Below are 25885 nucleotides of genomic sequence, written 5' to 3'. Positions count from 1 at the left end.
CCTTCGATAGCTCAGCTGGTAGAGCGGAGGACTGTAGAGGCGCGGCCCGCGGGAATCCTTAGGTCGCTGGTTCGATTCCGGCTCGAAGGAGACGCTCGGTTTTGCCGCGCGGGGGCGGCCCCGCCGTTACTTTCTCACTCTTTTGCCGTCGGGAGCCGCCGCCGTTGCCGCGGGCGCGGGGGCGGCTCGCGGGCGCTCGCGGCGGGGCGTTGCGACGGGGCCGCCCCGCTCCCCCCGCCCCGGCCCCGTCACATCGCCCGCCCGCCGGCGCGAGGCCCCGCCCCCTCCCGCCCGGCGCGCGGAGCCGCGTGCGGTCGGCGGCGGCCAATGGGGCGTCAGTCCGCCTGCGCAGATTCAAACGGCGGCTCGCGGGGGGGAGGCTGCGCGCGAGATTCGGGCGGCACGGCCGAGCGCGCCGCGAGCGCCGGCGGCTGAGCCCGAGCGGCGGTGGCGGCGGCCGGTGCTGGGCGGCGGCCGGGCGGGCACAGGGCAGGGCAGCGGAGCAGAGCGGCCCGGAGACGGAGGGAAGGAGGGCGGCGGGCGCCGCCGGACCCCGCGGCAGCTCTGACAGCATCGGAGAGCGAGGCGCAGTAGGGGCGAGAAAGGGGCCGCTGCGCGCCCCGTCCTTGCGGGCAGCGGCCAGGCCGAGCCATGCCTGACGCGCCGGGGCCGGGCCGGGGCTGAGGGCGGCCGCCGGGGCGCTGCGGGCACCAGCGGGCCCTGGGAGGATCCCTGCCCGGCTAGAGGCATTCTGAGCCGCCGGTGCCCCGCTACGTTCCTGCCCGGCTGTGAGAGAGGGAGCCCGGGCGGCTCGGGGGCTCCGTGCTGCGCCCCGCGGCCGTGGCTGCCCCCCCTATGGTGCGCGCCGAGGATGGCGGAGAGACGGCGCAGGTGAGTGCGGGACCGGGGCGCTCTGCGCTTTCTGCCCCCCTTCCCCTCCCGGGCAGTGCTGCCTTCCACGCCGCCGTCCCGAGCCCAGGTGTCCCCCCGCGCTCCGGGATCCCGGCCAGGTGCTCCCCCCGCGCCCCGGGATCGCAGCCAGGTGCCGCCCCGCCCCTCAGCGCTGCTCTCGGCCTCCTTCCACCGCCCCGGCCTCGGCTGTCACTGCCCACCTCCCTCCCCCCTCCGGCCCCCGCGCAGGTATCTCCTTCGGACTTCTGGGCACTTCCTCTGGGGTACAAATCCCGCCTTTACCCTGGCAGCTGCTCTCACTTCTGTGCTTTCGCTCAGGTCGTCTTTGTTGTAGCTTACCTGGGCAGCTGCGCTTGTCAGTAACAGCTGTGTTGTCTCCGCTGTCGCTTTCCGTGCTGGTTATTTTCCTTTAGCTGGAGTAACACCTTTTCCTTTTCACCTCCCAACTTATTTTGGCGCAGCCTTGATATAAGGTTTGGGTTGTGGATTCTTTCCGTGTGTTCAATGGACCTACTTTTTCTCAGCTGATATATTATTTGACTGAAGATATCACAGTCTAGCCTGAAATATTCCTGAGAGGTCACGTTTTGCACAAGAGCTCTAGCAGCTGCCCTAGATGGCTTTCATACATCTTTTGTTATATTGACCTGAGAATGGGTGTGTCTTTGTTTTGTATTCAGAAGGTGGGTCTTGGAGAACTGTTTTGTCGCTATGGTTATTCCTGTCTTAAATCAGTTTCTGGAAAGTTACAAAGAAGTGTAGGAGAAGGATTAGGATTGGGAAAGGAAAGGATACTTGGTGAGTTATCTGTGGCATCTGGGGTTTGTTGTGAATGTGTACTTTTCATGGAATTGGGAGTGGTTTCAAAGTTACACATATTAAAACTGCTTTTGTGTTTTCCTCTGACATGGGAAAAATTATGAGAGAATATTTTTCTGCAAAGCTGCAACTAAAACAAGAAAACAATGCTTTGGTGTTCTAGTTGTGTAAGCCACAAAGGGCTTTGCTTGCAGAGGCTGACTGTTGAAGCTATCTGTTCTTGGCTCGGAGACAGCATGTTTCTTGGCACTCCTAATAAGCGTTTTGTAGTTTAAGGGACTTTCACCTGTGGTATTACACACAGTGGTTTCATTTTTGTCAAGTTTTAGATTGTATTATCTCTCCCATGGCTGTGGAGTGCTTTGATTTCATGATTGAAAGTACAGCGGGTTGTGGATAGCAGAGGAAGGTTTGGTTAGAGATCGGTAGCCCGAGGCGGATGTTGTGTCAGTGCCTGATGATGGTATCTCCAAAACTCAATCATTGAAGCTATGAGCTTTCATGAAAGTGACTTCAAGACTTTTAATCTAGGTGTGAAGTAATGACAAAGTGTAATTGTTTTGCACCAAATGGTATTAAGTTTAATCTCACATTCATTTAATGTTAAATTTCTCTTGGTTGTTACAGTTGCAAGCTTGATTTTTTTTGTTTTAATGGTCCTCAACTCAGAATTGCAAGGGCAGCTAGCGCAGATCTCACAAAATATGTACTTTATTGTCCCAGATGTCTTATTTGATGAAACTTGGTGGATGCCTTCCACTTCAGTGCAGTATTTTAGCAGTTTCATAACTGCAAGAGAATTGTCAAAGGAGCTATAACAACCCCATGTGTTTAAAAATCTTGTCTTTTTAATTGAAAACTTCAAGTGGTAGTCTAGTCAAGTAGTAGTCTTGATTTATAGTCTGTCACAGCACTGGTGTAAGCAAGACTCAGGACTAGGTGTTTGTTCAGGCGGAATGGAGGTGCCAGAGGGGTTGGTGCCTGCCTGGCTGGCAGAGGCACCGGTGTGGCTGTGGGACTCCCGGGGCAGGGCTCTGAGCTGCAGCTGCCCCAGGCGGGGCCCCCACCTGCTCTGGCACTGGACATGGAGCCCTGCTCCGCTCTTGGATCCCCGTGCACATGGAGCCCTGCTCTGCTCTTGGATCCCCGTGCACATGGAGCCCTGCTCTGCTCTTGGGTCCCCATGGCTTTTCTCCTTACTGGAGACTGCTCATGAACCAGTTTGCTCTGCAGTGGGCAAGGAGGTCATGTTGACAAAGGGCTCTACAAGAAGGCCTGATTTTAGTTATAAGTGAACTGTATGGCCTGCTTGGTATGAAATGGTATTATGAGAAGTGTACTTTGGTATTACAATCCTAAGATAGATCCCTGAAGTTTGTCGAATACCTGTGGACAAAAGAAAAAAGAGGAGTTGGTAGGGAGGCAGAAAAAACTGTTACTTCTGAGTTTAAGTTCTGTTTTTGTAAGTCTTAAGCCACTTAACACAAACCTCTTAAAGCATTTGCAGCTCATTTTTTTTTCTGAAAGTATGATGAAGAACTTGCTGTTGACCTTCCCACAAGTTTGCTGCCTTGTCTTTCAGCAACTCAGCAAAGTTTTAATTTGCTTATGTTTTACTGCTGCATCATGAAGCTAAGTAGGGCAAATGCTGATGTGGTGTAGGATGTAGAAACAAGTCTGCAGAAGTTGGGCACTTACTGTCCTGTGGCAATGCTTTTGAATAAAGTACGTCCTCGGTGGCTGACAGGAACAGACTTAATGGGAAATAACAAATGTGTAAGTGGTTAATCAGCGTGCTGTTCTAGAAAATTGCATGTTCTAGAAAACAATGGAGAGATCATCCATTGAATGTGTTCTTGGGACACCAGCACAGGTTAATTTCATTACTGGGGAAGAGTTTCTTTTTATACTTTTGATTAAAAAATTGAAGTATGAGAATAATTTTTGTTTAGAACCTGAATTTATGATATTTGTATCATGCTTTGTACCAATAATAAAATGGAGAAGAAAATTGCCCTGTGAAACTGCTTTTAATTTAAGTGATGTATTTGGATGGGAGTCCCTTCTTTGTGCCTTTGGTATAATTAATGCAGGGGCACAGCAGGTCTTGTAGTTAGAGCTAGATTTCCACATGTGTTTGAATTTATGCGAACATGAGTCACTGACAGAAGTTTAAGCGATGATTCCATGAAGCACTTCCCCGTGCCGCCTGTTTGGAAGGCTTTGTTTATGCAGGCTGTGGAGTTCCGCGTTTCTCCAGTAGATGGAGCGGGATCTACGCGGAGTCGCAGCGGTAGCTGGCTGTTCTGCGCTTTGGGGCTCAGCGCTGAGGCCCAAATTATTTATTCTGGAACGTCTGTCTTCAAAGATTTGTATCTAATTCCTGTAACACCGAGGCAACGCCTTTGGTCAAGTCAGGAGCCCACGTAAAATCTCAATTTGAGATTTACTTACTTAACATTCTTGCTGTGTTTGTTGTTTCACTTACGGAGGTGGATCATGAATGTGTTTTGCAGCCTAACACCACTCTGTAAGCTCATTCATGTAAAATAAAGATGAAAAAATGTATTAGAAATGCATGAGTCTTAAAAAGTAGTTTTTACTTCAAATTTAAATCTTGTCTTGGAAGGAGTTATCTGTCCAGTGTGTGGCCTTGAAATTAAAATTAATTTGGTAATTTGACCTGGTGGACTGCTAGAGGCAGATGTTGTGATCGTGCAAATCCCATGTGTCATTTTAGAACAATATGTACAGATTGGAAAAGCCTGCAAGTAATTAGAAAAAAAAGGTTTTTCAGAGATGTTTTAAACTCTTTTGATCTTCGCTGTCTGTTGTATTTTGCAGTGAGGAAGACGATGACTTTCAATATATGGATCATGACTATGAAGTACCACAGCAAAAAGGTTTGAAGAAGATATGTAGCAAGGTGAAATGGACCCGTGAAGAGGTAATACTTTTTTTTTTTGTTTTACTCTGATCCCTACCTGATCTTCTTAGCTCATGAAATATGTTATTATTTAGTATTGTATTGGGGTAGCATGTAAAATTTATTGGCTGAGGTTATGTCTTAACAGGATGAAAGGCTAAAGAAGCTGGTGGAACAAAATGGTACAGATGATTGGGCTTTCATTGCTAGTCATCTACAAGTAAGTTGAATCTCTGTTTCAGTTAAGTTCTCTTAATATTTATTTACTTTGGTTATATGTCTAGCTTGGAAATGAAGTGAAATAGACTCAGAAGCACATAATAAGAACTATTTTAGAGGATTCTTCTAAAATAGACTTGATCTAGTTCAGACCTTGAAGAATCTTATGGGGTCAGTCTTCAGTGATAGTCTGAAATGATCAAAAATGCCTTGTGTTCACACTTGCTATTTGTTTTCATTATGGAATTCATTCCTGTATCTTAGTGGTTCCATCACTCGTGGTGGCTCTATCCACAGTTCACAGGTTGCTTCTGAGGCAGTTAGGAGAGTGGGTTGCATCTGAAAGATTGCTTGAAAGGAGCAGGATTAATTTTTTAACTGCCATAGGCAAGGAGGCATGTGTGCTTTATTTATTTATTTGTGTGTGTTTGTTGGGGTCTTTTGTTTGTTTGGGTTTGATTTTTTTCTTACAGTGATGACTGCTTCCCTGAGGTAACGGTAGAAAGTACCTACAACTAGAATTGATGGTGTTTGTTTCTCTTCTGAACAAATGCTATTAAATGCCTGCTATAGAATATAAGGCTGAAATTACTTCCTAGAAGTGATATTGGATATTGAAATATTAGAAATCAAAAAAATTGGACCTCCTTCTGCCTTTGAGGTTCTTACAATATTATGTGGGATGGTGTGGTTGTATGAACTTCCACTGTAAGGTAAAAAAGGACTTGAATTCTAAATGATTAACAACTATAACTTTGCATTGTTCTCATGTTTTTGTGCAACTGTGATGCCTCTATTTTTTTTCCAAGTGGCAAAATATAGATAATCAGGTAATGAACTCAAAGCTTCTAATTTTAAGTCGTGTAAAACGTACCTTATTCCCTTATAAAAATCAGTGACATGAGTGGATGGCAGAGGAGAATCAAAAAGCTTTTATATTAAATTGTTTGAAAATACATTTGGTGATACTGATATGCAGGTGTAGTGTGGAGTTGCATTTAACAGATCTAACAGTTTAGTAAAAAATTCTCCATCTGAAAAAAAAAGTTTCTGGAGACAAACCTGTTGTTCACCTGGGCCCAAGTGAGGTTGAAAAAAACGTTCCCCAGTTATCATAGGAAATGTGCATAATCAGGTGCCTGCTGCAGAATCATTGATGTTGGAAGGAATTTCTGCAGGTCATCTGGCTCACAGCCCCTGCTCAAGCAAGGTCAGGCTGCCCAGGTCAGGGTTTGGGTTTGATTATCTCCACGGATGGAGCCTGCACAGCCTTTTTACGTGACCTAAATAATAGAGGCTGCCAGCCAAATAATAGAGGCTGGCATAATTCACACTTGTTACTGATGGTCTTTTGCTAGGAAAGCCAAGGATATCTTGGATTGTAAAGGCCCTCAAAATGCTGTGCCTTTAAAACCTCATTTCTTTGCTGGACTAGCACAGATAAACCTTCCCTCCATTCTGCCTGAAAAAAGTGAAGATGGCTTCAAGGTCACTCTCAAGAGTGAGAGTGTAGCTTGTAATCACTTGATTTTTTTTTTTTTTTGTGGCTAAGGCAAACTGAAATGATTATATTGTTTCATTCTGTCATTTGCTTTGCTCTTCTCTCCAAATCTTATTGTGATTTCAGAAATGTCTGGAAGATAAAAGCACTAAAAGGCCACAATTTAAAATGGTTTTGTCCAAATGGTAACAGCTATTCTATATTGAGTCTGTCTTTTACAGCTTCGCTTCAACAGGAAATGATGATGTTTTGTAAAAAACTGTAGTGTGCTTTTAATCATACAGTTATTACTTGTGATTAGCTTGAAGGTACTGTGAACAGTGTAATGTCAAGTGTCAGTGTTCTGGGTGGTTTTTCTGGTCTTGCAGACTGCTGCTTCTTTAACTTCATCTTAGGTAACACCTTTATTTGGTAGACAAGACCAGGAAAACCTTGCAATTGGTACTTGCTATCCAACAGCTTGCTCTGAAGCAAGACACAAATAATTGTGTCCCAGTGTTAAAAAAGTATGCTGTCCTGGGCCAGGCTCTTACCTGTATATTTGTGAGCATTTGACCAGCCTTTTCATATAGACAGCTTTTAGGAGGCTAAGTGAAGGTTACTTCTCTTTCATAACTGGGAACAATATTTCAAAAGATCCTTAGTGAAGCTACAGAAAAGCACCATCTGTCCTGACCAGCAAAAACAATCTTCTTTAATTAGTATATGTTAACTAAATGTGATCTAAATCTGTTTTCCCTAACACTCTAGTAAAGAGCTGAGAATACATTCTTTTGGGATTTAGCAAAAAGTGTGTTCTTTTATTTGGAAGGAAAAGTATTTCCTTAAAAAATTTCTCCCCTTATTTAAATTATAGATAATGTCAAAAATAGATCAACCACAAAGTTCAGAGAAAGTGTGGAGTAATGAGGACAAATATAAATTTTTCTTTAAAAATTAGTAAGTTCTGAATTTGTTTATCAAGTTACTACATTGAAATAATTAAATCAGAGCTTCATGCAAGGTTGGTTTTTTTTCCAGAGAAGATATTTTTATAAGCAAATGGAATAAGAAATAATAGGGGAGAATTTAACGATTATACTTAGAACAAATTTCTAAATAAGTCTTTTAATTTGAAATAAGCTAATAATTCATGCTAGAATGTATTTACAGTTTTATGTATTTGAGAGTATAACAACTACACTGCTCTTCTAAAACTGTTTCAGAATCGTTCAGATTTTCAGTGCCAGCATCGGTGGCAGAAGGTACTAAACCCAGAATTGATTAAAGGTCCCTGGACTAAAGAAGAAGATCAGAGGGTAACAAAAACTAGTTGATACTCTGCTCTTTAATAAAATTGACATATGAGTGCTAAGAATGTGTACTTTTTTTAAGTTCCATTTCTATGTAGTTGATGTCTGATGCATCTTGTGATGTGGATACTTTTATTACATTATGATGTGTGAGAAGAAAAAAATTCTCAAGTAGATGGAATGTTTGGTCTGCTCAAGCATTTAATTTCCCATTAGTGAGATTGCTGGCTGAATTACTCTAGCTTATCAAGTAGGGGGGGGATCTCTTTGTAGCACTAAAGGTCAAAGGTCTCATTTACATCTTTTGTTACTCAAAACCATCAGACTTGAAGGGTTTGGGAACTAAGGGAAATTATTTCATAACCTACTGTTACAACCCTGAGATCAACTCATTTGGTTAGGGCATAGTGCTAATAATGCCAAAATTGTGAGAGTGATTCCTGTATAGGCCATTGGACTCGATGATCCTTCTGGTTTCTTTTCAGCTCAGAATATTCTGTCAAACCATTTCTTTATGTAAAGAAGCTATCAGTGGTTTAGGCTCCTTTTTCACCTTCCTGTTGGTAATCCATACTGTAGCCTTTTGCCTGCACAACCTGAACTGCCTGGTAGGGAGATGCAAATACAGATTTCTTGTTGTATTTCAAACTGGTTTCTTGTTCCTACTGTTTAAAACTGTTCTAAATATTGTAAACTACTGTTTGCCAATTTATGAATATGGTCTTCCTCATGTATTTTTTTTACAGTTCTCAGTAGTCTTTTAAGAAAAGCTTCTACTCTGTAAAAACTCCCAACCTCCATTTCATTTCTAGATGTAGAAGTGTGGGTCTTTTCTCACATGAATATTGTTGAAAGTAGTCAAATGAAATGTTTACCTATTTCTTTTTTGCCCTTTCCGAATGTCAGCTTATGCAGTCAGTGATAGAAAGGAAACTTCCAAATGAATGTTTTCATCAGTATACACTTATATTCTAAATAAGAGAGAGAATTTGGAGTTAGTAATTTCTGATTTCTTGAAAAATCATTTTTAAACCCCCAAGTCACTGTGTGCCTCCTTAAGCCTAATATTAGTTCCTATTAGAATGCTGTTCTAAAATGTGTGTTTATCAGTGTTCTCAGCCTTTGATTAGGTAAATTAGGTTTTGAAATTATAATGTGCTTTCATCTATATTGCAGGTTATTGAATTAGTTCAGAAGTATGGTCCAAAGCGCTGGTCTCTAATTGCAAAACACCTGAAAGGAAGAATAGGCAAGCAATGCAGAGAAAGATGGCATAACCATCTCAATCCTGAGGTAAAAAAGTCTTCATGGACAGAAGAAGAGGACAGAATAATCTATGAAGCTCACAAGCGTTTGGGAAACCGATGGGCTGAAATAGCAAAACTGCTTCCTGGAAGGTGCTTTTCAACTCTGTTTGTGTTAAATGTTGGAATATGAAAAGTGCTCATCTCAGTACCCTTTCAAATCTCGTTAGTTAGAGAGCATCTGCTGAGATTACTTCAGAATATAGTTATCTTGATAGATGCTAAAAATCTTTCACATTTGACCTGTGTTCTTAAAAGGATGTAAAACCCATAAAAAGAGCTCTAACCATTTGAAGGTGTCTTCAGATTCCTCCTGATCGCTTAAAAACCCTCTATAATAGAGCTGAACTGAATTAACTGCAAGCAGTGGTAGAAAAGTGGTTTGATACCAAACTTGATCTCAAAGTGCCTTCATTAATATGCATTTGTTGGTGACTTTCCTGGTTTAAGATCTGATTTTTTTTTTTTTTTTTTGTGTAGCGCTTGTTGAACTGGACATTTGTAAAAGAAAATCTTAGTAACTCTCAAAAGTCCAGACCTAGGGGTCATGCTTTGCAAAGTTAGTTGGTTATCATGAAGTCTCTATGTTAAGAATTAATTGTATGCATTGTTTGCCTTATATTTCTTTCAGGTTTCACTGCCAATTTCTATGGTTGTGGAAAACAAAATTTTAGTGTGTGAACAGTTTAATGAAATAATTCTTTTACCTTGTACTGTTAACTGAAATTCAGCGTTAACCTGTCCCTTTCTGAATTCAGTTTGTGTTCAAGAGGTGACTGTCTAGCTATGCCTGAGGAATATCAGCATTTGTTACCTTGGTGTAATGAGGGCTGCATGCTTAAAAATGTTGTGTTTTGATGAAGTGCACAATCCACGGCTCACGATAAATGCTTTGGAGGAATGAGAAGCGACATCTAAAGAGAATTTTGGAGAGGGAAGATGAATTTGACAAAAGAATTCCTATTTGCTAGCTTGTTTGTTGTCAATAAATTGGACACTTAGCTAAAGACTGCTAAGGATCATAGATCTAGAAGATCTGAAGAGTCCAACACTACTGGGATGAAAAAGGCAAATACTTCTTGGAGTGCCCTTAAATGAGAACAGGGCTTTAACCAAGTTTCTGTGTACCCCTACCTAAGGCTAGGAATAATAAAACTAGTGTTTTAGACAGTAATGTAGTTATAGTCTACTCTTGCCTTAATGTTTGTTTAGTGTTTGGAGTGACTTCAGCCTGCCTGTCAAAATGCCATGCCTGTTTTATCCTATCCATGATCAAGGATGTGAACAGGTAGTAGGACATTCTTCCACAAAGCTGCACATAAAATGCAGAGTGGGGGTTGCAGGCTGTCAGTTTTAGAAGAGATGTCTTCTGGTAGCAAACACCAGCCAAAGTGCCTTTACTATGTTTTGGAACAGGGAGGTGATTTTCTTAGCTACCTACACTGCAAATTTATAGCAGAGAGGTAAATAACAGTGTTCATTAAATTATTCCACATATCTAAGAAAAAAGGTTCCTCATCATGATTACAGTCAGAACCAAGGCTTTCTCCTTTTCTGCTTTTAATTTCTGGCACACTTCAAGTTTAGTAGAAGGAAGTTCTAAAAAGAGTGGCTTTCTAGTCATTATGCCAAAACCCTGCTGATAACAGAACTTTCGGTCTAAGCTGCTGGAACTTTTTGAATTTGTGGCTTCAGATTAACCTACTGTACAAACCCTGTCAATTGTGTCATATATTAAATTTTGGGATATGGAAACCAGTACTGTTTTATGCTTTCATTTTAGGACTGATAATTCGATTAAAAATCACTGGAATTCAACAATGCGAAGAAAGGTGGAACAGGAAGGATATTTGCAAAGTGTTATAAAGTCTGAAAGCGCTAGCTCTGCTGAACTTCAGCCCCAGCCTTGTCTGACTATGGAACACTTGCACACTCAGAATCAATTTTATGTGCCTGTTCAGACACATGTAAGTTCAAAATTTAGAACAATAAGTATCTCCCAGTTTCAAGTAATTGATTTGGTTTGAAACAAGAAACACATCTGAAAGATTGAACATCTGTTGAGTATTTTTGTGATTTTACGGCAACTCAGGATTTGTAAACCATAAATAATTAATGTATAATAAACTAGAGTTCATTTTATATCCTCATTTTCTTGAGGGTTTGTAAAATGTTTTATGTCTTTTTAGATTCCAGCATATCAGTATGCCTCACCAGAAGGCAGCTGTCTAGAACATGCTCCATCTTCTTCCAACATAGTTCAGGTAAATTGTTAACAGCCTTCATAAATTAAGGAGTATTTACTGCATAGTATTATTCAGTAAATTGAAAAGATGTGTATCTTCAAAATGACTGTTAGTCTTTATCATTCACCTACATTTATATAGGTTCCTCTGTAAGTAAGCTTGCTAGTGTAGTTGGTAGTTTTATGCAGGGAAAATGAAGCTTTCTTTCTATATCCCAGATACATGATGTTTGTGCTTATTTCTGACAGAAATATGGCTTAAAACAGTCTACTTGTTAAATCTCGGGGCTAAATTGTGACCTATATTAGCATTACCTAGCTTACGAGAGCTTTAAGACAAGACTTTACTATTTATATTTATGTAATAAATACAACCCTATCCTGAAAAACTCAACTTACTGTGACTTACACTTCTGCCTGTGCTTTTTTGTTCTCATTTTATTTCTTTCTCACTGATAAACATCTTTCAATAAGTTGCCCTTCTGCAGCATTCTAAATCCTGAAGAATTAAGCAATTTTAAAACAAGTAGAAATTGGATATATTATTTCCTTTTGCTTTTTTGGGCTCACTTGGAATATATCTGAAATTCCTCATGTGGTGCAGAATGAATATAGATCTTGGTATCTAATATGATGCCTTGGAAGAATTCTTGTTTATTTGGAATTAGTAAAAGATGTAAAAAAAGACACAGGGAATAATACATGGATTTTTTTTTTGTGTTAGATAGAGGAATTCTGTAGAACTCTCTACCTAACCTGAAGTTTCCCTGTGCAGGTCATCTGTTTCATGTTGCATTTTCTTCCCTGATAATGGTATAGGAATACAAGTCACAACAAAGCCTCAATTGGCTTTTGACAGTCTGGATTGCCCTACACAGAAAAGTATAAGATACTTTCTGCTCCTTGAAGTACTCTCTTAACTAGTGATAGAATATATCCTCATCTATCTTTATAGCAATTATGGAAGGTGTTAAGGAGGTTAAGAACAAACAAACCAATCAAAACCAATTAACTAATTTTCTTTTCTGATAGTAGTGTTGGGATTACTTGTATAAATACTGTGTCAGCAAATGCTGATTTGAAACACTTTCTCACACACTTAGTGAGGATAAATAACACAGAATTGTAGAAGGAATGTGAAACCACAAACATATAAACAGTGTGCCAGCACTTGGTTCTAATTAAGATAGAATATAGTGACTTTAGTTCAGAAAGTGCTTTAGAACACAGATAACTTACAGACTATATTGGAATCCAGTTAAAATACCACCTTACACACCACTTTAACATCAGATCCATCTCCTGATAATTGGAGTTGTTTCAGTTGTGGGTGACTTCTGTACTACAAAATGGGATACAACCTGAACAGTTTTGTTCCCTCTCTGTGTAGATTCCTGTTAAAAATACAGCTGTGTTATAATGCAGAATCTTTCCTGTGAAGAAGTGATGGAAGTAAAAAATAGTAATGGCTTCTTTCTTAAATTTTTCAGCAGCCATTTATTGATGATGATCCTGATAAAGAAAAGAAAATAAAGGAACTTGAATTGCTACTTATGTCAGCAGAGAATGAAATCAGAAGAAAACAAATGTCTTCTGTAAGGACTGTAAATTTCTCTAAATATTTGAATTTGCATTACTGAGGTTAATCCTCAGAAATTCAGTAACGGTTGTGTGGTTTAGTGTGGTGTTTTTTTCACCTGACCCTCTAAAATCAAACCTATGGCTGTTGCATTGGAAAACAAAAATCTATATATTAGAACTGAGACAATGTATTTTTAGTGCAGTTTTCTAAACTGTGAAGACAGCAGCAATATGACCAACAATTTGGCAGTTCCTAAAACCCAGTATTTTAATCCTCTTCAGGAGGTGACATGTTTGATATCATTGCCATTCAGTTTTATGGATCGGCAATGTTGAGCCTCTGCCCAGTAGAGGTGAAAAATACATGGGTTTTGCCCCATTTGATTTCGAAATGTCCTGTAGATTATATTTTCCTCAAACTTCAGTGTGAGTGCTTGCAATACTTAATACCCACATTTGGACATAACAAACACTAAATAAATATGCACTGTACACAATTTGTGTGTAAATTCAGTGGAATTTCCCTAATTCTGTAGAATTAGGGTGACTTGCAGATGGCAGTCACTGATTTCTTCAGAGGGCTGGGCATATTAGACACCCAACTAACCCAACCATATTGATCACTAGTTTAGGTTACAGGTGAAATTCAGATTTTATGTGGCAGAGTTATTCCTGCCATTCTTTTGAAACAGTGCAGTCTGCTTATCTAATAGCATCTGGTTTGCTTCTAGATTTCCAGTGAAAATGAAAATTTGTTTCTTCAGTACTAAGCAGTCTACTGAAGTGGGATAACCTTTTAGAAGTTTACTCAGCTATTAATGCAAAATCTGCATTAAAAAAACCCACATCAAACAAGTAGTATTTCACACTCTAGAAATATTTTCTGATCTTAAAATTAGAAGTTCAGTGTTCTGTACTGAAGATTACTTCATATACTGGTCAGGTACACAGGAAACTTGCATCAGAGATGGCTTCCAATACAGCCCATAGTTACCTAAGTTGTGAGTGTGTATAAGATATGAATGTGAGGTAAGATAAAAATCTTACACAATTTGAGAATGTTGAGCATGTTAATGTAAAGAGAAGGCTAATTTTTTAAATTGAAACAGATAATTAGTATTTAAAAATGCCAAAATTAATAGTTATGCTTAGTCTTTCCACACACTACTTTTTTTCCCACTCTGCAGTCACATAATTGACTCTTTTCAGCCTCTAAGTTGAATAAGATTAATGTGTTTCTTCACAATTTTTTAGCAAGCTGGAAGCTTGTCTTGTTGGTCTGGAAATTTTATCATGGAGGATTGTATGCCTAATACACTAAGTAGCCTTGAGGAACAAACAAGTAATTTCTACAGCATGGATGAGACCCGCATCACACCTGTTCAGCAGAATTCACCACCTAAGTACTTGGGTGTAGAAGCAAATAGAATGTTAACACCTCTACAGACCATTCCAGAATTTGCAGAGGCACTAGATCTTATGGAAATTGTAAGTTTGTATTCCTTGTTAAAAATAAGTTTTTAATTAGGAGTGTCAACTTACACAATACGTGTAAAATACTCTTAAATTATCATATTTTGTGCTTGTCTATAATTTCTGCCTTATCAAGTGCTTTATTGCCTGTTTTAAAAGAATTGTGTCTTAAAATATCCAGTGTTTTATGACTGTATGAAAGACACAGAGAATAGTTCAGTATATGGCTTGTGGAGGTAGAGGGCTGATAGCTTGGCCTGGACATTGTGAAGTAGTCTGGGATAAGCTGCTCGTGTTTTGCCCCACGGCACAGGATCCGGTGGCATGGAGCGATACGTGCTTTGAGCTCTCCGAGGCCGTTGTGTCCCCTGTCAAGCCGGCCCCAGTGAAACTGATGCGGCTCCAGCACAGCGACGGGGCTGCCGAGTGCCAGTACAACGTGGGCGTGATGCTCGATGGCAAAAACCACAGCAACATCAGCGGGGATGAGGAAACCGTTTTTTCATCAACCTCAAACTTAAGCAAGTTCAGCAATCCACCTGCTATCCTGAGAAAGAAGAAGAGATTGCGTGCTGGGCAGTCCCCGGTTCCTGAGCTGAACGACGGCTTGTGCAACGATGCCGTCAATGTGGCACTGAAGCGCACGCCAGTGAAAACACTACCGTTCTCTCCATCACAGGTGAGAGTGTTTGTAAATGCTGCTAAATGTGAAGACTCTGCTGGGTGGGTTATAAATTGTAATAGTTTCTTCTCTAGTAGTGCATTGTAGCCTAAATAAACATGTCAAAAAAATTCTTAAAACATCTGCATAAGGGTAAATATATTAAAAATATACTGTTAAACAACCTCTGTTTTGAAGACTAATGGGGAGGGCGGTAGCAGCAGTGGCAACCTGTGTCTCAGCTCACACTTTCTCATGCAAATAATTGTTGCTAGAGAGCTTTTGTTTCTGTGACCTAATTAAGGAGTGGGGATTTTAAGAAGAAAATCAAGGTTTCAGCAATAAGTGTAAGTCGAGAATAGAGTATTGGGATTTGTCAGTAAAAGTCTTTCAGATACGTGTATATAATTTGGAGGGTTTTGCTGTTCAGCACAATGGTGAAATTTTGTATTGTAAGGTTGCTTTTTTTTTTTTTCCTTCTTGTGCTTAGTTTTTCAACACTTGTTCTGGAAATGAACAATTTAACTTTGAAAATCCTGCATTTACATCAACTCCAATCTGTGGGCAGAAAGTTCTTATTACGACTCCTTTACACAAGGAAATGACACCACAAGATCAAAAGGAAAATGTGGGGTAGGTTTATTACATTAAACATCTGGTGGTGTTATTAAATTAAAGTTTAATACACATGGGGTAATGCTATGGTGATCTCAGTACTTTCAGATGCATGGTGGTGGTATCTGTTTTGTAAATGAAGGTATTATTTTAAAATGTTTCTTACATTAATTTTATTACATTGCTAATGATAAAATATTAAAATGTTAAAATGCACGTATGAATGTTTTTCTATGCTTGAATAGTTTTAGAAGTCCCACAATGAGAAGATCTCTTTTGGGTTCAACACCAAGGACACCAACTCCTTTTAAGAATGCTTTGGCTGCTCAGGAAAAAAAGTATGGTCCCCTCAGACTTATGGTATGTGATTATACTTTTTCTTTGTTGCAGTCTAAATGCCCTCTTGGTTTTGACGTATTGGAAGCCTCAGTGTGATCTTAAAAAGCATTTACTTATCCTAGACAACAGCTAGAATGTGGATCAAAACCACTTTGGATGTGGTTGTTAGACTTGTATCCTTCAGTGTAGTAGAAGGCATGGTCTTCTTGAATAGTAATTTAGTACATATAATCATTTGATCCACAGTAATCTTAAATGCCTCAATTTCTTGTTTGTGAGTTGTTTTAAATTTGCATATCCTTGCTAAAACTGTATCTCTTACAAGGTGGCTGCATAAATGCCTGAAATTTAATACTTTAGGATTCTGTTTTTTCAAAAGAAAAATTATAAATCAGAGAATGAATGGGTGTGGGTTCTCCAGCTGGGTAATCTGGTAAGAGCAAACTGCTGTAGTTGAGTATGACTGACCTCATTATTTTAAACAACTTTCACATTTCACTTGAAAAACTGCATTATCTTTGAATCCTCTATGTAAGAGCTATGTAAGAGCTGAGTTGTTCTTTGATTTTGGTGCTTCTACAGCACTAGGACTGAAACTAGGTGTTTACCACAGTATGGTCATCTTGAGTGATGTTTGCAGTTTTCTTCATTCTAAATCCCAAAATTTTAGTATAGCAGTTCATGATCCTCTGATTCAGCTGGCTGTCACACCCTTTTTTTTTGTTTGGTTGACTATGGATAATGTTACCTTTTTTTGTTAGTTTGTTCCAAATGAATTAAATTTTTGTTCTCTTCCTAGCCTAGCTAAGGTATGTTAATGCATAATAACTTTTGGAATTCAGGAGACATATGCTCTTCAAATTCTGAAAATATTCCAGCCAATATATATTGACTGCTTCTTTTCTGCAAACACAGAAGGTAGCTCAGACTTTGCCACAGGGCTTGGCACCACCATCTGTGTTACCCTATAGATTCACAGTCCCTCACTATGCAAATGGAGTGGTTTGGCATTCCTGTTTCTGTCCACTATTAACCTCCTGTTCAAAATCAAATTTTGAGGGCTTAAGGGAATTCTTCTCCTGTTGGTACACAAAGGAGCCATCTGTATGGCTTCTGTGAAATTCTGTACTGTACTTAGGACTATCAATGTCTTATTCAAAGATTTGTGCTAAAATTGGTATAAATTTATTTCACAACAACAGTTACACATTTCCAGTACAGTGTTTTAATATGTTTTTATGCATGTATATATACATATGTGTTTTAGGTAGGTATTTAGTATATATAAATCACTTTTATCCCTTTTATCAGTGGATAACCATTTGCAAACAAATAGTTGGTCTTCTTCAATGCTGCCTTGCATTTTTTGAGGCATTGTGTGCATATATATGTTTTATCTGGCTAAAAATAATGTGGAGTAAAATGAACTTGAAATAATCTTCATAGCCTTGAAGTGTAGCCCTGTGATTTTTAACTACAGTAGCTTAGGTCCTTTCTTGCTATGTTTTGCAAGATCTCTTTTCTGGCCTACAGTAGCTGAAAGTAGAATGTTGTAAGAACTGGCCACTAATAGACTTCCTGTATTTTCTTCTTCAATTTTAATTAATGTTTAGTCACAACCGCTTGCCTTCTCGGAGGAAGACATTAGGGAAGTTTTGAAAGAGGAAACTGGAACAGATATATTTCCCAAGGAGGAGGATGACGCTTTGTATAAAAACTGCAAGCAGGAGGTAATATGACAATAGTAATTTCAAATAGGTAATACCTGCTTTGAAATAATATTTTACAATTTTTTTTGCAAAATGTTTATTTCAGCACAACTTTTCTAAAAAAGTCAGAAAATCACTGGTCCTAGATCCACAGGATAAAGAAGAGGTTGGGGCCCAGCATTTGACAGAAGATAATAGTTTAGATGTACAGGTAAGAATTAAACTAAACTAATCTAACTGAAGAGCATCACTGGCAGCAATATTAATATGGAACTGTGTATCTTTTGTTCTGCCCACTAAAATAAATTTTTGGACTGAAGTTGCTAGATTAATGCATCTAGAAAGTGAAAAGTACCTTCAGTTTCAGATATTGTTTTAAGTACATAAGAAATAGGTGAGCATTGGGCTTGAATTCATGCATGAATTTTTCCTTTCAGTCCTTCAGAGTAGGTAAAATAATGTGAATGTAGCAAAGCTGTTTCCATGCTGGTTGCCTAAAACCTTTAGCATACATATCATGCTGAAGCTTTCTGTAATATACCTGGAAGATGACATTTGCTTCTGTGCTGTGCATGCTTGACAGTCTGGCAAATGTGTTCTGAAAATACCTAATTGCATATTAGAGAGCATGTTTTTCCTGCTTCACATAGTAGGGGAATACTTTAACAAATATCAAGCGTATAAAAGATGAAGTTTGTGTGCTTCCTCTGCCTAAAGGAATTTGAATACTTCTGCCTCAACAACCAGGACATGAAGAAATCAGATATGAGGCTATTTTGATCCCTCTTTCCTTTAAAAAGAAGCTTAATGATTTTTCAGTTGAGTAATTGAATAGCTTACTCTTTAGTCTAGTGGGAAAACTCAGTTCTGATGAGTTCTTAATGCATGTATGTGTTTAATGCTTAAAGAGTAAATGTCTGTAATTCTTGATTAGATTTAAGGCTATATACAGGATGCAGGAGCCAAATTCCTTAAAAAGCCAGAGTAAGGTGCTTAGGTCATACTCCTTTCTAGCTGGTTTTCTAAATTCCCTTCTAAAGTGCCTCTTAGATTCTGTGCCAAGCCTTTGAATCTTCCTGCTGGGTATTGGGTGCTCTGCCACCTAGTGGGAATTGCCAGCTTCCCCAGGAACGTCTTTTGGGAGGAGCAGCAGTGCTGCAGCCATTCCAGTCATGACCAAAATGCCTGCTGTTCTCTTAGTGCTGTCTTGTTATGACACATTATTGTGGATCACTGAGTCCAGGTTAAGATACACCGTGATGTTTTTGTCTATTAAAAGCTGGGGACTGGGGAAAAATTGGTTTTTCCTGCATTTTTATAAGGAGTGCTGGTGGAACAAGAACATTCACTCCTAGCAAGAGAGATAGTGGTAATATCTTATTTAAAAATGAAAAATATGCCAATCTTTAAGTTGAAATTGTGTGTCCATGTGATGATAATTTAGGAATAAGGTCTGAGGAAGAATAAATACTTAAAGGTGGTTTAATGCAATTTAATGGGGTGTTTTTGTAAGCAAGCAAATACTTTGCCATTGTTACTGTGAACTAACTTTTGGTCTTTAAAATTGACATGTATCTGTCTTCCACTTTTGTATACTGAAGCTGAATTAATTTATGTTTTTTTTCCATAAACATTACCAATATATAGAATTCTTCTGGAATGATCCATCCAGTGCTTATTTCAGTTCTTAAAGCAGTTCCTCCCCCTAAAATTGATGTGATACTACTTTTTTGACTCTAGTCTCCTTGTCCTGACTTCCTCAAGGATTGTCCTAGACGTGAAAGTGAGGGTTTTTTTCTTTTAAACTGTTCAGTGGTTGCCACCTTATCAAATCTTGTTCTTAACAAAATATATTAGAGTGGCATGGCTTTAGAGTAAAGAAACTGTCTACTCAGTGACGCCTAAACCGTGCTTCCAGCTGCTTGTTGTACTATGGATCCCAGTATGGACAGGCTAGTTCTTCATATACTTCATTACATTTTCTTTTCAGATTCTTTCTTAGGGTCTTTCTGATAGTATTGACTTTATTTACATTTTGGCTTCTCTGAAGACAGCATTTGAAGTCTTAATGTATTAACTACTAATTATTATTCCTGTTCTCTACTCTCTTTTTTGTCAATAGTCAAAAAATGCATACACCACATCTTTATTAATGACACCATTGTTGGAAATACAGGACAACAGATGTAACCTGACATCAGAAAAACAGGATACAAATCCAGCAAACAAAGCAAATGCAGTAATTAAGAAGAAACTGAATACATGTGCTACAAAAAATGTCAAAATGGAGAAAGCTCTTCAGGTCTGGATGCGAAGAATTCTGTTCATTCTGTTAGTGGGTTAACAAAGAAATTCTGTATTGCTTTATTTCTGTCTTGCACTAATATCTAGAATTGTTGAAAGCAGTGATCCAGTTTCAGTGTTTCTGTGATTCTTATTTCTTGTAAGTTGGTCATTTTTCTGCAAAGTGTTTATTCATAGCTAAGTTCTTCAAACACAACCCTGATGTTTCACACTTTGGTTCAGTGAAACAAATTGATATTTCACTAAGATTTGTATGTGGGAGGTAAAAAAAACAGGGTAGGGGGACACCAACAAAACAGGTTTGGGTGCCCAAGACCAAGAGTTAGAAAACTTGACCTGGTGCAAACCAAACTTCTTTAGGACTTTAGTTTCTCAAATTTGTCTGGTGCTTACTCTTCATAATAAGCCCAGTGGGATTCATTAAGCAGAGTTTATCCACTGATTCTGTTTGGTAATTATTCTTGTAACAGGCTTGTTCTTTTACATATGTATATTTTCCGTACTGGTAAAACCACTGAAGCTAGTTTTCCCTCTGTCCTGATCACCAGCTTTAAGAAGAGATTTCTTTGACCTGACCAATTCCAGTTTGTCCAATAGGGAGCTAATGTATAAGGTATTTTTGTCTTCTCAGAATATCTACTCTGTATTAATAAAAAAATTTTGAAAACCCAGAAGACACGACACCTGGAGCCTGATCTTCTACATTCTACTTAATTGCTTTAACAATTATGCTTTTAAGTAGAGAGACAACAGTATTGCTTTCTGATCTTATGAGGAAGAAGAACAAAGTTCATGTAATTGTGATATTAAAAGTAAAACAAAAAATTAAAAAAAATTCTTCTGCTGTGAATTGCAGCAAAGGTGAATACATCTATCTGACCCAGAAGTATGGTCTTCAGAATACTTAAAAGGGGAGCTTAGTCATAGTATACTCACAAATATTTTCATTGAACCATCTTTTTTCCTTTTTCTCTTTCCTCGGAGAAATTACCTCTCAGTTTTGTGGCCTCTAACCCCAAGTCCCTTCCATGAATCAAGTTCTGCTAAATTTACAGAGAAGCTCAAACAGCTAATTTTCTTTGTGAATCAATATGTGGAACTGATCCTTTGGATCAGTTTCCAGCTCCATGTGGGAGGAAGAGGATCTTGCATTCTTCATCATGCTACAATCAGCCAGTGTCAGATCCAATTTGGAGCTGAAATGAATCAGCTTGAGATTCAGTACCTTATGTGAAGATGTAAGCTTTGCTTCATGGAAAAAGCAGGACTAGTAGCTTAATTGTTCTTCCATTCATCATTGTCATTCCCAATTCCTTTGCTGTTTCTAATATATTCCCCAAAAATCTGACCATTCTTCCACAGCCGTCACTTGTTTCAGTGAAATTCTCACAATCTTCTTTTTCAGTTCCCAAATCATTTTACCTTCCTTGGTGTCTCCAGACAGCTGTCAGTAATGTGTTTTTCTGCCCGTTGAACTTTGCACATTTAAAGAGGAAGATATTCAAAGAGAAGATAACTTAATTAGCTTCCCTTTTATGTATTAATTGTTGAACTGGTTAGACTCTCTTGAAGAATGTTTTTCATTTTGTGTGTTTGAACTCAAAGCATAACCCAGATGCACTGCTGGGGAGCTGTATTTAAGGGGTGATGAGGGAGCTTTGTCACAAGTTTTAGGTACTGTACTGTAGAACTGGATCCTTCTCAGTAAAATATATTATTGCTAGGCTTTAATAATTTAGTACTACTCTGAAGCATTGTATGAGAATTGCTTAAGTATTTTAGTTTGTTAAAAGAACCTTTTTAATGAACTTTATTTTATGCAGCCAAGTCGTGACTGGGAGGCAGTTGTTTATGGAAAAACAGAAGACCAGCTTATCATGACTGAACAAGCAAGAAGGTATCTGAGCACATACACAGCTACCAACAGCAATTCAAGGTCTCTGATACTGTGATGGTCACTGCAACTGACAGCCATCTCTTTCCATTGAAACTGAAACAATGTTGAAGGCCATTCCCGTGCCATACTTGGGAATTGAGTCTTTGAGAGAGTCTGCCAAGGGAAACCTTAAAGCTACCTTAAAGCTTCCTTTCTTCTTCTGACTGACAAAGAACAGACACGAAGCTCTTGCATTCTTTACGAAGGGATACCGCAAACAGTTCTGCAATGAATTTTTTTAGATATTAAAAGAGTAACCCCCTAAAATATAAAGAAGGGTAAAATACATTGCAGTACTGACAACATACAGTTTTTAGGTCTATTTTTCATATTTATTCTTTTGACTTGCATCGCTTTTTTATCTGTTAGAGCATTTTCAATATAGAGTAGGTTTATAGGTTGTTACTGGTTTCCAAACGAGCAACATACATGACTGAATGTGCTTTTGCTTATGTAGCATTTTCTAGTATATAAAGAAACACAATGGAAAGGAGTACAAAGGAAGGATAGAAAGTTGCACTACTAATTTTTTTTGGTATGCTGCAAAACAATGAAATTAACTACAGTGTTAAATATATTTATTTGCAAATGGTACTAGAAGTAGGCAGAGGGGGGTGAATTAAGTTTAGTGTAAAGCATCAGTATTTTCTTCATAAATCTCAAACTGAGATGATTGTTGAATGTATTGTACAGTATGTAGGAACAAGCAAAATTTTGTAAATTGGAAAGGAGTCTGTTTTTATAATTTATTTCCATTTCAAAGCTTAAATGTAGATATTTATATGTATGCAGGTTGTCTAGAGGCCAATGTTGTTTCCTGTTAAAACAGCTAAGATGGAAAAAGGACAAGTTTAAAATATATGAAATGGCAGAAGAATTACAGTGGTGAAGTGTAAAAATCTATACTGTATGTTACATCTACATAAGATTGCACTATAGCCCTAAAATCATGTTGGTCTACAACATAATTACAAGGTATTCCTATATTATACAGCAACTGTTCCTGTACCTTGTTTAAATATATTTAGAAAGAAATGGTGGGGTCTTATATGTGACCGAGGAGTACTTTGTCCTGCATAGGAACTAAAAACGAATGCATTTACAATATGTATATTTTATTCCTTTTTTTTTTTTTTTAAAGAAACTTGGCACCTTGGATCTCAAAACAATTTATCTGCACTTAACTTTGACCATTATATACTGACTAAATGTTTGAAGAGCAAAGAGAACATTCTTTTATTTATGAAAAGTCTTTGTCCTTATTTAAAGGTATACAGGTCACAACACTTGCTTTAGTTGCCTATTTTAGGTATTTGCACTTATTTTATGTCTTTATTTTTGGTTTTGAAGGAATGTTTTGGTTTGCTTTTGTTGTAGAGATTTTTATGTAGTTAATTTCGAGCAAGTTATAATGGAGTGCTCTCAACAGAATACTGACAGGTAAATAGAATTGTACACTGTAGTTTTAGTTATTTATAATTCAAACACTCTTCCTCTCCACTCCCGGGTGTGCTGCTACAGATCGTGGCAGAATCGGCTTGCTGCTATGAGAGATGGAAAGAGCGAGCATCATATGCACTGTATGTAAAATTACACGATGTCAGGTTCTCTAGTTAACTTAATGAGATCAACCAGTACTATGCAGGGTGTGGAAAGTGTTCCTAACACTTTAATATCAAAGATGGTAGAGAAGAATTAATTAATGGAGAAATTTAACACGTGATGGATGAGCGGCACAAGGAAGGTAATGGGTTCTTAAATTTTTTAAAGCATCTCAAAGCTTATACAATCCTTGTTTTTATGAGCTTTTTGATATTGGCTCTGATAGTAATTGGCACAAACATTTTTAGCAGTTTTTAATTCACATAAAAAATTTCAAGGGGGGTGGGAATCCTATTATAAGCAAGGGATCAGAAAATGCCCATCATGCCAGGATTACTCCTCACCTAGCAAAATTTAAAGGAGTCAATTGGAATTCTTGGCAGTACTAGATTTAGGTGTGCATTACCAGAATGGATTTAACAGCAACATGTAATGCTGGAGACAACATTTAATTCACAAAAAATGAAATCAGACATTAAGACAGAATGACTATCTAGAATCTGGGTGGTATATTGAAGTAGAAATGGTATCATCAAAGCTACCTATACCAAGTTTAAGCATAGATTTATGGTAAGTAGTCATAATTTGTGTTGGTATTGGTTGGGTCGTTTAGTTAACTCCTACTTTGTTGCTTTAGCAGGAAGGTTTTAATCTTTCATATGTCAGGCATCTTATTACTTTTTAAATGTTGTGTGCATTTGCATTTCTTTCAGTTTATAGGTAAATTGTACATGCAGCAGCCAAACTTGCATGAAACCTAAATACATATTACACCATATTTTTGTTCTAAGGTTTGACATAATGTGCAACAAATGCCTTGTTTATCTTAGTTTTTGTTGTACTACAAACTTTTCTTTTATGTAAGAGGATCTCACAATACAGACCGCGTTAATGTCAGAAATAAAGCATCTATGTACCAGGTTACTGTAAGTGTCTTTTGTTTGAAAGCTGTAACACTCAGTGCTCTTAAAGCAACATGTATGTATGTGTGCCTGTGGAACTGCAAGAGACCTGTGTTTTCTGGCCTGGGCAGAGACAGCAGATGTGGAAATGAGTGGGTTACACAGCAGGATGGAGTCCCTTGGCAGTGCCTGCTTCAATCCCACTGGCATGTAAGCCTGCTTGTATCTGATTATCAGTTTATATTTGTCTCTCAAAGCTGTAACACAAATTTTTAGGTATAGAAGACAATTTGAGTGATGAATACTGATAGTGTAAAGCTCTAGTTACATTCCTTTCATTTGTAGGATAGGGGTATTTTAGTATGTGTGCCTGAGTCTTGGGAGGTAAATGCAAGTGTAAGCTATGCAGTATGATTTTTTTTTTCCCCTCCCCTAAGTAGTTCTCATATACATGTATTAATCTGAGTTAGTGTTAGACTTAAACTCTCTTGATCAAAACATGGGCATTCAATGCAAAATTTCAGTTTCCTTTCCCAGTTTTCTCACAGTATAAGTGATTACTAAGGTAATCTGTTGAAGGAAAAGGACAAGAGGGACTAACATGAGCCACTTCTTCAGAAATAGGTCCTGGTAATTTGTATCATCTAGCTTTAAGCTGTATGAGCAAACTCTTGACTGTTACAGGGGCTTTTTGGGGGATTTGGCTGTCATAGCCACTGTATGAGTAACCTGCAGACATGCTTGTGTTTGTTTGCAAGTGAAGTTTTCCATCACTTGGGACGAGTGAGGTGGACTGACTAGAGCTGTTGTTTGTGCTGGCTGCTGATGTCTGAAATGGGGGCAAAGTATAGGTAGAGGAAAGCAAAGTCTAGTAATGTAGCAAGTTCATTTTTCTGTATTGAATTTCCTCAGTGAAACAAAGTGGAGCAGATGGACAGCAAATAAGGAAGGTTTGGCAGGAACTACAATGCCAAGATTGTAGATTTTTATTATATGGAAACTCAGGAAGCTTTCTTATGAGTCTGACTTATTTGGAGGAAATGGTCTTTAGGAATTGATTGGTGAGAATAATCCCAGTTCCTACTGCTGTTAATCAGATTTTGCATGAGAATGACTACTAGATTTGCACCAAACTAAAACTGATCCAATGCTGTGAGTGAATCAAGCTTTGTGAAATAAGGGTTTTAACACTGAATGTTCATGGACCCACACCAAGGTTGCACCATACCTTGTGTGACCAATGCCAACAACTAAAATTTTGAAACCAAAATGGATCCTTGCATTTGGTTTTGTGACAAATACTCTGGTAAAGGTTCAGTACCTAGACAGAAAATACACTGATGTTTTCTAATGCTAGACCTCATGTAATTTTTTTTTTCCATAAGTTTCCTTGACGTTGGATAAGCTGAAGCTTTACAGGCTTAAATGCTTACTTTCATGAGGAAGCTGTGGATTACTGTTTCTGAGCCAGCAGAGCCAAAAGGTTGGTCCCTCTTGAAGCTGCAGCATACTGGTGTGTGTGGCTTCCCCTGGAGACAGCCAGTT

At 38.6% G+C, this 25885-nt stretch overlaps 1 protein-coding gene and 1 non-coding gene across 2 annotated transcripts; both read left to right on the top strand.

Moving 5' to 3' along the window:
• On the top strand, positions 1-90 carry TRNAY-GUA (transfer RNA tyrosine (anticodon GUA)). The gene is given in 2 exon segments: positions 1-37; positions 55-90. It is a non-coding gene; the product is annotated as a tRNA-Tyr (tRNA).
• A 582-nt stretch (positions 91-672) lies between these two features.
• MYBL1 (MYB proto-oncogene like 1) lies at positions 673-24338 on the top strand. The gene is made up of 16 exons (XM_058809013.1): positions 673-891; positions 4576-4678; positions 4806-4877; positions 7583-7675; positions 8846-9066; positions 10757-10940; positions 11163-11237; positions 12709-12813; positions 14054-14287; positions 14586-14951; positions 15424-15566; positions 15794-15908; positions 17501-17617; positions 17703-17807; positions 19719-19898; positions 21724-24338. Exons 1-16 carry the CDS (start codon positions 872-874, stop codon positions 21850-21852), a joined length of 2262 nt encoding a protein of 753 aa, XP_058664996.1. The 5' UTR covers positions 673-871; the 3' UTR covers positions 21853-24338.
• The last annotated feature ends 1547 nt before the right edge of the window (positions 24339-25885 follow it).

This window comes from Ammospiza caudacuta, chromosome 1 (assembly GCF_027887145.1).
Source record: "Ammospiza caudacuta isolate bAmmCau1 chromosome 1, bAmmCau1.pri, whole genome shotgun sequence".
NCBI classification, from domain to species: Eukaryota; Metazoa; Chordata; class Aves; order Passeriformes; family Passerellidae; genus Ammospiza; species Ammospiza caudacuta.
The sequence above is the reverse complement of the archived record's forward strand: the minus strand, read 5'-3'. Positions and strand labels throughout refer to the sequence as shown.

Coding starts and splice junctions, on each gene's coding strand:
- MYBL1 (XM_058809013.1), top strand. CDS start 872: ATGGCGGAGAGACGGCGCAG. Junction 17,808..19,718: donor ATAATAGTTTAGATGTACAG/GTAAGAATTAAA, acceptor TTTTGTCAATAG/TCAAAAAATGCATACACCAC. Junction 19,899..21,723: donor AAATGGAGAAAGCTCTTCAG/GTCTGGATGCGA, acceptor TATTTTATGCAG/CCAAGTCGTGACTGGGAGGC.